The sequence below is a fragment of the Garra rufa genome, chromosome 17 (genome assembly GCF_049309525.1).
Source record: "Garra rufa chromosome 17, GarRuf1.0, whole genome shotgun sequence".
Classification (NCBI taxonomy): domain Eukaryota; kingdom Metazoa; phylum Chordata; class Actinopteri; order Cypriniformes; family Cyprinidae; genus Garra; species Garra rufa.
Window position 1 is genome coordinate 95858 of NC_133377.1, and position 12410 is coordinate 108267.

The 12410-nt window shown below is 35.9% G+C and overlaps 1 protein-coding gene across 1 annotated transcript; it reads left to right on the forward strand.

Annotated features, from left to right (window-relative positions):
- The first annotated feature begins 3596 nt into the window (after positions 1-3596).
- LOC141290206 (nuclear pore complex protein Nup93-like) lies at positions 3597-12391 on the forward strand. Its single transcript, XM_073822405.1, has 5 exons — positions 3597-3693; positions 4227-4423; positions 4508-4625; positions 12090-12166; positions 12271-12391. Exons 2-5 carry the CDS (start codon positions 4245-4247, stop codon positions 12389-12391), a joined length of 495 nt encoding a protein of 164 aa, XP_073678506.1. The 5' UTR covers positions 3597-3693; positions 4227-4244.
- The last annotated feature ends 19 nt before the right edge of the window (positions 12392-12410 follow it).

Sequence of the window (12410 nt, forward strand, 5' to 3'; positions counted from 1 at the left end):
AGGACCGGGAAAAACATTTGGAGTACTATAGACTGACAAAAGTCTTAACAAATCAAAAAGAAGAGTACAAAAAACTCTGAGGAACAAAAGGTGTTTGTGGTTGGCCAAATTAAACCAGGATTCCCAAGGGCAAGAACCTTGACAATATTCGTGTTTGTTCTTATCATTTCCAGTCTAGTGGGTGAATGATTAGGATAATATCTTAAATAATACTGCTTGTATGTATCTTTACCACCTATTAACTTTAGTTTGTCAAAATATTGCTTACTTAATCCTTCTCTATATGATTTAGCAGCTTCCACACATTTTTTTTCCGTGGTTTAGACAGCATAAATTAGCAAAACAACATATTCAGTAGTACATTAACTGTGCAAGCCATGCTGTTGTTTACAACCAAATATGTCCAATATGGCCACACATCCGGGTATCTGACGCAAGTGCAAACCCTCTATTGGTGAATCTGGAACATAGTTTCTAGCTGTATGTAGCATAATGGCTAAAACAAAACCACACTGTAAAAAGTTTTCACCAGTTTCAATTAAAAAACTTAAGTTTAGCAGCTGCTTAAAATTTAAAGTTAAATTAACTTAAGTCATTTCAACTCACAAGTTAAATCAACTCATTTTTATTGTAATAAGTTAAAATTACTTGCTGCTGAACTTAGGTTTTTAAGTTGAATCTGGTAAAAACTTTTTACAGTGCACCTTGTTTTGAGTTTCTTAACAGTGTGTTTTAATATGATAAATAGCACCACAGTGAAGGGGAAAATAAATTGTTTTGTGAACTCCAACATATTTTCTTAGCATATTACCATAGGCAGAGGGTTGGCTCTTTGCAGAGGTTGCAAAGTATTTGTTTAGTAATGCAAGTTTCATTTATAAAGCACATTTAATACACAAGTGCAGAAAGTTTTGCTCCAACTTGCATCAAACAACCTGCCTGCAAGTTATTCCTAGTAAGACCTTGTTTAGCTGGTTAAGGTGTGTTTAATTGGGGTTGGAGCTAATCTCTGCAGGACAGTGACCCTTTGGGAACAGGATTGAACATAAGTGTTTCACATGAGAAGATTTGTAAAATCTCTGCTGAGAACAGGGAAGATGTACATAAGAGCCTACATAAGATAACAGTCTAATAAGTAGGATACGCCACAGTACTCATTCAACAAATGTGAAACTAAAGAGTCGTGTTTTTAATCTCAATCGGCTATTATACAAAACTCACATATTTTGCTGATTATTGCTGCTAAAAATGGTCAATAATTGTCATGTTTTGGGCTATACTAATCGTTCAGACCAGGAAAAACATTTGGAGTACTATAGCCTGCCAAAAGTTATAACAAATCATAGAGAAGAGTGCAAACAACTGACTGAGTAACAAAATATGTTCGTGGTTAGCCAAACTGAACCAGGACTTCCAGGGTAAAAATCTTGACAACATTCATGTTTGTTCTTATCATTTCCGGTCAGGTAGGTGAAATATTAGGCTAATATCTTAATTAATACTACTCGTATGTATCTTTGCCACCTATTAACTTTAGTTTGTCAAAATATTGCACACTTTCCTTTTTACTAAGGCCTTCTCTATATGATTTTAAAGCTTCCACACGTTTTTCCTGTGGTTTAGACAGCATAAATTACAAAGACAACATATTCAGTACATTAACCGTGCAGTCCATGCTGTTGTTTACATCCAAGTATCTCCAATATGGCCACGCATCCTGGTAACTGACCAAACTGTGACGTAAGTGCAAATCCTCTATTATTGAATCTGGATGCTGGGTCCAGCTGTATGTAGCATAATGGCAAAAAAATTAGCCATATTGTTTTGAGTTTCTAACTGACTTCTAACAATCTAAGTTTTAAAATGAAAAACACCATCACAGTGATGGGCTGTGTGAACTCCAACATGTTTTTTTTTTTTTAGCTTTTTATCATAGGCAAAGGATTGGCTCTTCCCAGTTGCAAAGTATTAATTTAATAATGCAAGTTTCATTTATAAAGCACATTTAATACACAAGTGCAGGGAGTTTTTTTTAGTAGCTATTCTTAGTAAGACCTTGATTAGCTGGTTGAGGTGTGTTTAATTGGGGTTGGAGGATAGTGGCCCTCTGGGAACAGGATGGGACAACCTTGTACAAGTGGTAACAAAGTGCTGGATGTAAGTGTGGTGACTTTTGGTGCATCTGGAAGCTGTATGTAGCATAATGGCTAAAAAAACAACAACCTTGTTTTGAGTTTTTATATGAAAAATACCACCACAGTGATGGGAAAAAATAAAACGGTTTTCAATTGATGGGTTGTGGATATCTGGGAAACAGCATTATAAAAGCAAATTTTAACGGATCTGATTATACTATAATTACACAAAATGACAGAAAGGACTTTATTGATTGCTGTATCAAAAGAGAATAATCTCCTTCTATGCCTGGGTGTGACCAATGAACTTTACTTGCTTAATACTTGTTCTTTTTTTAATTTCCCATACTTTTTCCATGACCGTGGGAACTCAACATTTGGGGTGGATCACAACCTTTCATCAAAGCTATCCTTAAACAAACAATACCCATTCTTGTCTTTGATGACAACTTTGATTAACTTTTTTGATCTAGGCTACTTCAAAAGTTGACTTTTTGATGTCCGAATGAGACACCAATGTTAACAGGCTGCATGATATATCATGAAACATGTATTTGATATTATTACAATTTCATATTATTATTTATAAGAATTATAATTTTATATTACACTTTAAAATAAATGTCAAATGGTTTTCCAAGTAATCGTACATAAATTGTGTCTGACTCTTCTTCTTTCTGATATTTTATTGGCGAACATTGACAAACAACAAAATGGTGTATTTCCACCAACTTGTATGGAGTGTGGATTAAGATGACTTACTCCTCTCTCTTTTTTATATTCTTTCCCACAAATTAGATTTTTTATGGAACTGAAAAATAAAAACCTAACACTCATTTCTCGAGATATTTTGCAAAATATACTTCGGTATAAATTGCATTTTTATTTTTCCTAAATTATGAATTAGCAACCTTCTTTCAGTCTCATATTTCTGACAGTGCATTATAACATGTTCCACTGTTTCCTCTTACCCACAAAAGTCACACCTTCCTGTATCATGTTTACCCATTTTATAAAGTGTGCTATATCTCATCCTTGATATTACTATTTCATCTCTCATGTTTTTCCCTTCACCTTTTTTCTTCTTATCCTACTATTTTTGCCACCTTTCCTTCAGTCATTTCTTGATAATACTCTTAATTTCATACTTACTTAAATTAACAATTAAGTTAATGTCATTGTTTTAACCGCTTCTTTTGCTTCTTTATCTGCAGTTTCATTTCCTTGGATACCAATATGTGCAGGCACCCACAAAAACTTTTCTTAATAACTGTTTCCTATTCTCACTTTTAAAGCTCTCGCTAATGTTTAAAATCCTTGATCGATCTATACATTTTTGTGTCTGACTCTGACCTGATCACACGGAAAAAAACTATTGTAAACAGAAACTTTTGAATAAAGTTCTATCGAGTCGCGCGTGTTTCTGGGAAGAAACAGTTTGAACCAATCAGCGCGCTCTCAATGGAACCCGGGAGTTCACGAGGGTGTTGTGTTTAGCATAGCGGCTAACGTGGAAATTATCCTATTATAGCCGCTATAAGGATTCACGTTCAGAGAGGTGGGTTGTTACATATGCGTTAATTAGTTACCTAGTTAATAGCTAGTTAATTGAAGCCTCATTTGACAGGTGTCTGTTTGGGACGCGTTTGCTGACAGCACCTCATGTCAAGTTAGCTTTCTAGCAAGTGACAGTCGTTTCTACTCACTACTGTTGTTTCACAAGCTAACATTCATTCAACTCAGTGGTAATAATGTGTGTTTATATGTTCTATTTAATAAAAATAAAATGCTTAATAAATGAGTACGTACTGATACTGCTTGTTTTACTTTATTAACTGTAGATAATAATGTCTCTGACATCCTAAAGTTAACATAAATATGTAATTTCAGTGAAAATCGTACAGTTACTACTGTACAATGAAAATAAATTAACATGGAATGTCCTTTAAACTGTAGGCTTATCAATTTAATAACCTTTAGAGTTACTTTCAGTTTTATTTTAATAACAAGAGCTAAGTTAAGTGATAATTTGCTATGAGTTACAATTATTATGTTGCCATAAATATAGACATACTCTTGTGTTGCTCTCAGGTGGAACAGGTTCTGCACATGGATACTGAGGGCTTCGGGGAACTCCTGCAGCAGGCAGAACAGCTCGCAGCAGAGACTGAGGCTGTGTCCGAGCTGCCCCATGTAGAGCGAAACCTACAGGAGATCCAACAGGCTGGAGAGCGACTGCGTTCCCGCACTCTCACCAGGACCTCTCAAGACACAGCTGACGTAAAAGCGTAAGTTTTCAGTTTGGTGTCTGTATTTTATATTAGTATTTGAAATCATTTGGGTGAGCTTTTTTTTTTTTTTTTAAACTTCAGCTCCATTCTCTTGGGCTCTCGGGGTCTTGACATCTTCCATATCTCTCAGCGTCTTGAGAGTCTCAGCGCTGCCACTACCTTTGAGCCTCTTGAGCCAGTCAAGGACACTGATATTCAGGTTAGTGCATGTTTTATTTGGGTGGGTCTATGTGTTCCTCGTCCTAATTGCTTTTGATACTTTTCATGTTTTATATTTCCACACTGCATCCATTGAGATGCAGCTGTTTAATGTCATATATTTAGCCACTGCAGTAGCTGTTTGAACTGTAGTATCTGTTGATTTTAAAGTGCTCTGATTATCTGGATGTACACTACCATTGTAAAAAAAACTTACACTACCAGTCAAAAGTTTTTGAACGGTAAGATTGTTAATGTTTTATAGAAGTCTCTTCTGCTCGCCGAGCCTGCATTTTTTTTGATTCAAGGTACAGCAAAAACAGTACAATTTTGTAATGTTTTTAGTATTTAAAGTGACTGTTTTCTATTTGAATATATTTTAAAATTTAATTTATTCCTGTGATTTCAAAGCTGAATTTTTAGCATCATTATTACTCCAGTCACATAATCCTTCAAAAATCATTTTAATATTCTGATTTGCTGCTCAAAAAACAGTTATTATTATTATGAAAACAGCTGAGTAGAATTTTTTCAGGTTTCTTTGATGAATAGAAAGTTCAGAAGAACAGCATTTATCTGAAATAGAAAACTTTTGTAACATAAGTGTCTTTATCATCACTTTTGATAAAAAGAAAATAAATGACACTGACTCCAGGTTTTTAAATGATATAGTGTATAATATAAGCATTTTATTTTAGATAAATGCTGATCTTTGGGTCTTTCTATTCATGAAAGGCTCCTGGAAAACTGTTTTCAACTGTTTTAGTATTGATAATAATAATAAATGTTTTTTAAGCAGAATGATTTTTTGAAGAATTGTGTGACACTAAAGACTGGAGTAATGATGCTGAAAGTTTAGCTTTGATCACAGGAATAAATGACATTTTAAAATGTATTCAAATACAAAGCAGTTATTTTAAGTGGTAAAATATTTTACAATATCACTGCTTTTGCTGTGTTTTGGATCAAATTAATCCAGGCTTGGTTCTTTAAAAAACATTAAAAATCTTATTGTTCAAAAACGTTTGACTGGTAGTGTATGTGTACTGTAAGTTCAAAAGTTTGGGGTTTGTAGGATGCTTAAGTTTTTTTTTTTTTTAGTTTTTTTTTTTTTACTTAATTATCTTAATTAAATAATTATCTTATGCCCATCAAGGCTTTATTTATCGGATCAAAAATACAGTAAAACATTATATTATTAAACACTATATTACATTATAGACCAATATTGTGAAATATAATATAAAATAATAGTTTTCTGTTTTATATTTTATACATTTTATTAAAATGTATTTTATTTCTGTGTTGACATCTGATTTTTTAGCATCCATGTACTGCAGTCTTTAGTGTCACATGATTTTTGCTACTTTAGTGCTCAAGTAATAATGATTATTTTCGGCTTTTTTCAGGATTAGAAACTTTTCTTACATATTTGAAATATAAATATTTTGTAGAAATGTGAAAATCAATTTTTGATAAATTTAATCCTTGCTGAATAAAAATATTTATTTCTTAAAAAACAAAAATCTTACTGACCCCAAACCTTTAAATTCAGACTATTTCTTCTTCTGGTAAAGTATTTCTTCATAAATGTATGCATCTGAAATGAGTAGAAACAAGCCATTTAATGGAAAAGCCTAGCAAAAGCACATGTACTTGAATATTGCATTGTGATGGAGTTTCTTAGAAAAGCAAGTTATTTTATTTTTATATTTTGAGAGTTGTTGTCTATCATTGTCCTCTTTTGTTTTTAACATGTATACTGTAAAATTGAGTTTCATGCTGCCATTTTAATACAAATGGGATTGTCTAATGCATCAAACATTTTAACATTTATTTAAACAAGTTGACTTATATCTTGTATTGTCTACAAGTTAAGCTTAGTCATATTTCTGTAGTTGTTTTTGATTTGCTTTTTGAATGCATTTTTAAACTTCAATCTGAAATTAATATAATATGTGCCCTTTATTTTAAGTCACTTCAATTAGAAATCATTTTCTACAATTACTACTTTTTACAAAGTAAATCCTAATACATTTAAATAATCTTTATTATTTAGACTTGATTTGCAATATAAAAAAAAGTTTAGAAAAAAAAGTCGGAAAGTAATTGTTTTCTTTTTTAATATACTTCAAAATGCAATTTATTCCTGTGGTGGCAGATGTGAATTTTTAGTCAACATTCAGTGTCACATGATTCCTTAGAAATAATTCTAATATGCTGATTTGGTGCTCAAAATGTTTATTAACATTATTATGATTGTTGAAACGGTGATACTTTTCAGTATCTTTTGATTAATATAAAGTTCAAAAGTACAGAATTTATTTAAAATAGAATTTTATGACATTATAAATGTGTTACTATCACTTTTAACGAGTACATCCTTGCACAATTAAAGTATTCATTTCATTAAATAAAATAAGTAAATAAATACTGACCCCAAACATTTAGCATTTGTTATAGCTTTTCCCTCTTAGTGTGTACTCTGCAGCATCTTAATACTCAATAATTTGACGAGACATCCTGCATTACAGTCTCAGTAAAAGCCAAATAAACATCTAAACAATCTCCTCACTCAGCCCATTTATAATTAGCACTATGCCTTTGCCTTCAGAGCTTAAGAGATAGGCTGGGTCTAATGGTTTTTAATCCATGTGCATGCGTTTATCTTAATAGCAACAGGTTTTTTTGCTATGCATATGTCTTTGCTTTTTAGTGCAGCTTTGCTGGTGTATACCGTGGATATGTATTTCCTGTTTATTTTGATTTAGTCAGGTAAAGTGCACAGCTTTTAAAAATTATGTAGTGCATCCTGTGAATTGGATTATAATATATAAGTCTGCTAAGGTGTGACTTTGCTTTGGGAATAGGTAGCTATTGAATTCAGTTCTAAGTGCTTCTGTGAGAGTAACAGAGGCCTGATGGCCAAGAGACGTGACGTGGCAAAACGTGAGTCAGGGAAAGCATTATGTCATTCTTAAACTTGAAATTACACAGCTTAAGGATTTAGTGTTTTTTGCTGACAGCTCCGATTGTAAATTAAAAGAACTTAATATGAAAATGTAAAGTGACATGGGAACTGAATGATGTTATTGCATTCAGGAATAATAACAGTGGTTACAACGCCCCCCTGTGGATGCTGCTGATACCAGAGGATTTTTAGATTCAGATATATAAATTCATGCATTGCTTTTATGACTCACAAAGCACCATGAGACAAATAAAACACGTGAGTTCAGAAAGGTGGTGTTTATGCTGACTGCATTATGATACCTCAGGTTTAATAAATTATAGTGAGCTCACTAGAGCCAGGAATCGGCAGTGAAGTCAACAATGAGCTGGCAAACCACATGAAATTAAATCTGGAGTCCTCTTGTGGCTTTTTATCCGTTTGCACCTCACGCCATTGTGAGCCGACTGTACTATGCTTAAATTAGCCTATCTAGAGAGATTTTACTGCTCAAGTGGCAAATATGTTTATATATCCCATGTGTATACATTGTAATGCTGTAGTAGGGACCTAAATGTGTTTACACAAAATCACAGGAAGTAATACATCACTTGAATGTTGAAGTGGATTAGACATAAACTACTCTTGTCATGCCATTTAGTGTGGTCTGTAGTCTCATCCATCATCAGGTGTCGTAAGATCATGACTAACACGGTCTTTAAAGATTTCTGCGGGACTATCTTGATCGACAAAAAAATGCTGCAAATATTTTTTCGATTTTTATCCATTTATGTGTGGTAGACATTTGGTACCACATTAAACAGTATTGGGGAAGATATCAGATTTGCTTTGTTAATTTGATAAATGAAGAATGACCAAAAAAAGAAATAAAATAAATAAATACTATCATATGGCATGATTTTTGCAGCATTGCTCTGTACTTATCTTAGTTATAAAATATGCTATTCCTTCTCGGAGTGCTTTAGTTTGAAGGGAAGCTACTTGATGAGTCTGTTTTTTAGCCACAGTATCGATTGTTTTAAAGTGAGTCATTGTAATAAATCCCATTTTAACAATATTAATGATAATGCTAAATGATGTCCAGTATAATATGAGTTTTAAAAAGGAGCACTTTTGTGGTTTTGTGTCGATGAAGAAGCACTATGAGTCTTACTGAAGGGCCACTTAGTGTCTTACTGAAGGGCTGTGGGGTACATAAGGTTGGGAAACATTGATCTAAACTGGTGATTATCCAAATCTGTGTTTTCAGGGCTGACCATTTCTATAGCCTGTATGAGGAAAACAAAAAGGCTACATTCACACTGCAGCCAAATGTGGCCTAAATCAAATCTGTTTTTCTCATGACAATGTGTACAGCACGAACCACGTGGAATCAAATTTTTTAATTCCGATTTGTGCCACTTCCATATGTGGTGCTAAATCCGATACAGGTCAGATGTTCTGCAATGCAACCACAGTGTGAACAGTCATATCGGAATTCATGCGACCTTTACGTCACTCTAGATCAACATCGGTCACGATTCTGCACTCATGGGAGTCACTTCAAAGATTTTACATACCCGAAGGTACCAAGACTGTTGCGAAAGGTAGTCAGTAAAAGTGTGATAACTTTGAAAGCGTCAGATCTCATAAGTAGTACAGTGACAACTCTATATACAAGCAAAATGAAAGCTTGTATCAAGTTTCAACACTCTGCTCTCTTGTCACAGCCTTGTCTTTATTTTTCATATAACCTTTGCATAATTTCGCTAGCGTCTGCAGCATAATCGCTGACTTTGTTTATGTCCTTCTTTTTTTACTTCTGTATGACAGCATGCTGTGCAAATGTTGCCAAGTCCGCAGTTTTCCTGTGTATTTCGACTACTTTTTCGCTGTTGCCGCAGGTTGTTTTTAAACTTTGTGGGTTGAAGCGACGCCACTAACGCGATATTTACTCCCTGGGTAGTTTTGGACTAGTTTTGAGAAGCATTTGGACAGATTTTGGTTTTAAACCTGGCAACCCTTTTCGTATAGCTCTTTTGCACATGTGGATCAATTCAGAAGCATGATCTGTTCACACTGGAAATCTGATATTGGACACATTTAAAACTAAAATGCAAACAGCTATACAAAAAAAAAAAAACAGCAGAAATCAGAATTGAGCACTAAGGCTCACAGTGTGAATGCAGCCAAAGATCCTATTTTTTTGTCATTTTGGCTTTATATGGATAATGCAGTACAGAGCAGACAGAAAGTGAAAGAGAGGAACAGGATTGAAAAGGACCATGAGTCGGACTTAAATTGGGAACTGCGTTGAAGCACCGACCACCATCTTTGACATTTTTAAGCTTTGTTATACATCAGTTGTGGTCTTTTTCCAGCATTTTTCCAGTTTTCAGAATCAAAAGATATATGTATCCCTGGACCACAAAACCAGTCACAAGGGTCAATTTTTTTTTTAAATTGAGATCAAAAAGAAAAGAAAAATCTGAAAGCCAAATAAATAAGCTTTCCATTGAGATATGGTTTTGTTAGGATATATTTGACCGAGATACAAGTATTTGAAAATCTGGAATCTGAGGGTGAAAAAATATCTAAATATCTCTTTAAAGTTGTCCAAATGAAGTTCTTAGCAATGCATATTACCAGTCAAAATTAAGTTTTGATATATTTACAGTAGGAAATTTACAAAGTATCTTCATCGAACATGATCTTTACTTAATATCCTAATGATTTTTGGCATAAAAGAAAAATCAATAATTTTGCCCCATACAATGTATTGTTGGCTATTTCTACAAATATAACCGTCCGACTAATGACGTTATGAAGTTTAACACACAGCCACACCCATCAAACTGTACAAGCAATGTTTGACAGAATGTGTCTTGTTGGTAACAACTGGATGATGTCCCCAGTTACTTTTAAACATAAAAGACAGAGTATTTTCATTTGTCTGAACGTTATCGACGCAGATAGGGAACAGGCTGTTGACTCATCAACTCGTGTAATGATCCACTTGGTTTTGGCTTCTTGAAGGTTCGAAGCCGTCTACCCCCACCCATCTTTTCGTCTGCTTATCTCTTCTCTCCTTCTCTTTCTTACTGTCTCTATCCCTCCCCCTCCTCTCCATCGCCGTTTTTGTCAGACATATTTTTGTGGTGGGCCTGCCAGAGTGCGGCTCGGCTCTTACTGGAAGTGCACTTACTGCCTGGCACTTTCCTCACCTCCCTCCCTGCCCGAATGTGTATGTGTATGTGGCTGAAAATCTCTTTAGCATTTTCAGAACAACTCTGATTGACTCTAAGGGCTGTGAGATTTAATATCTCCCCTTTGTTGAACTTGTGCAACTGCTCTTCCATTTATCATCTTCATTCTCGTTATGTATCTCCGCCGTCTCAATCTCCTATTGAATTGAAACCGCTGCTGAATAAAACAAAGATGCTGCAGGTGCCGTGCTCAGAATTGCACCGTTACAATTGCGCCGAGACATCCAGATGTGCATCGACCCTGCGAGCTGGTGGGAGAATGTGTGTAAATTGTATATTGTGTGTGCTCCATAAGGCTGCCGAGCTGCCTGCCTGAAGACAAAGGAAATGCACGCTGCTGATGAGGCGTAGTCTCCTGCCTTTCTCTCGCCTTCTGCGTTCGCGTGTGTGGGAAAACGTGCACCCTTCTGCAACCCATGTGCTTTTCCTTTATAAAAGCTACATGAAATGTGTAATTTTAACATCACAACTGTAAGACGAACAAAGGCAGGAATGCCTTAGGTGCTTATAGGCTGTAAATGAAAAGGCGAATGCTTTAAAGATAGACTGTAAGAAGGAGATGCACTACCCGAGCAAAATGGCGCAGAATCGGGCGATGCATCTCCTTTTCTTCTTTAACTCTCACTTCCGCTTTCTTCCATCTTTCCCGCACCCTATCTTCGCACCAGAGCATGTTATCTAAGCACACGCAATGGTAGGCGCAGGATAAGTGTAAATAGCTCTACATGTGGAGTCTGATCTCTGGTCAGTGCACTCTGCTCATTAACTAAACATGACTCTTAAGAGGATTATTAGCCCAGTTTCAGGACAGGATGTCGAAAGCCATCAGGAGAGTGTGTGTGTGGGGGGGGGTCCATTACCATAATTGCATTGCGCTAGCAGAAGAGGAAAAAGGAAGGATGCAGAGATGTTTAAAAAAAGGAAGAAATGAGTGAGAGTGAAAGAGGAGGCTGGCAGGGATGCTGGAGGAGAGATGAGGAGGAGGGGTGGACGACTGATGGTGAACAAGCACATGGATCAGGTTGAATAATGACTTCTCCTCAGATTCCCCCCCGTGTCTCTGGGCCGACTTGGTACGCTCCGCCTCCGACAATAAAGCAGCCCACAGTAACCCTGCTCGTGGCTCATATCTAGGTTCAGACCACTGGGCCGCCTTGAGGTAAAGAAGAGTGCATGTGGCAGAGACAGTGTGGGCCTCTAGTGAAGGAGGTCAGAAACGCCCTAAAAATGCACTGGCCCGCTTCTGCAGGACGAGGACGATGGAGATGGCACAGGCACTCTGCTCCTAGACACTTTCACCTCCCAGCAGGTTAAACAAGAGCATAAGTGAGTATCACCTACATGCACATGCATTCGACAGGCTCTCTATAGTGCGTACGCCTCGGTCAGTCGGTTTAGCCCAAAAGACGAGACTGTCGCCTTCTCCGAAGGGACGATGAAGATGGCGAGGAGGAGGAGGATGAAGACTTGTCTGTCACACAGGAAGTGGTGGGGTTAGGGTGGGGTTCCTTCACTCCTTCTCATTGTTCAGAAGTAAAGGAAAGGAAATAGAGATGTATGTATAGATCTA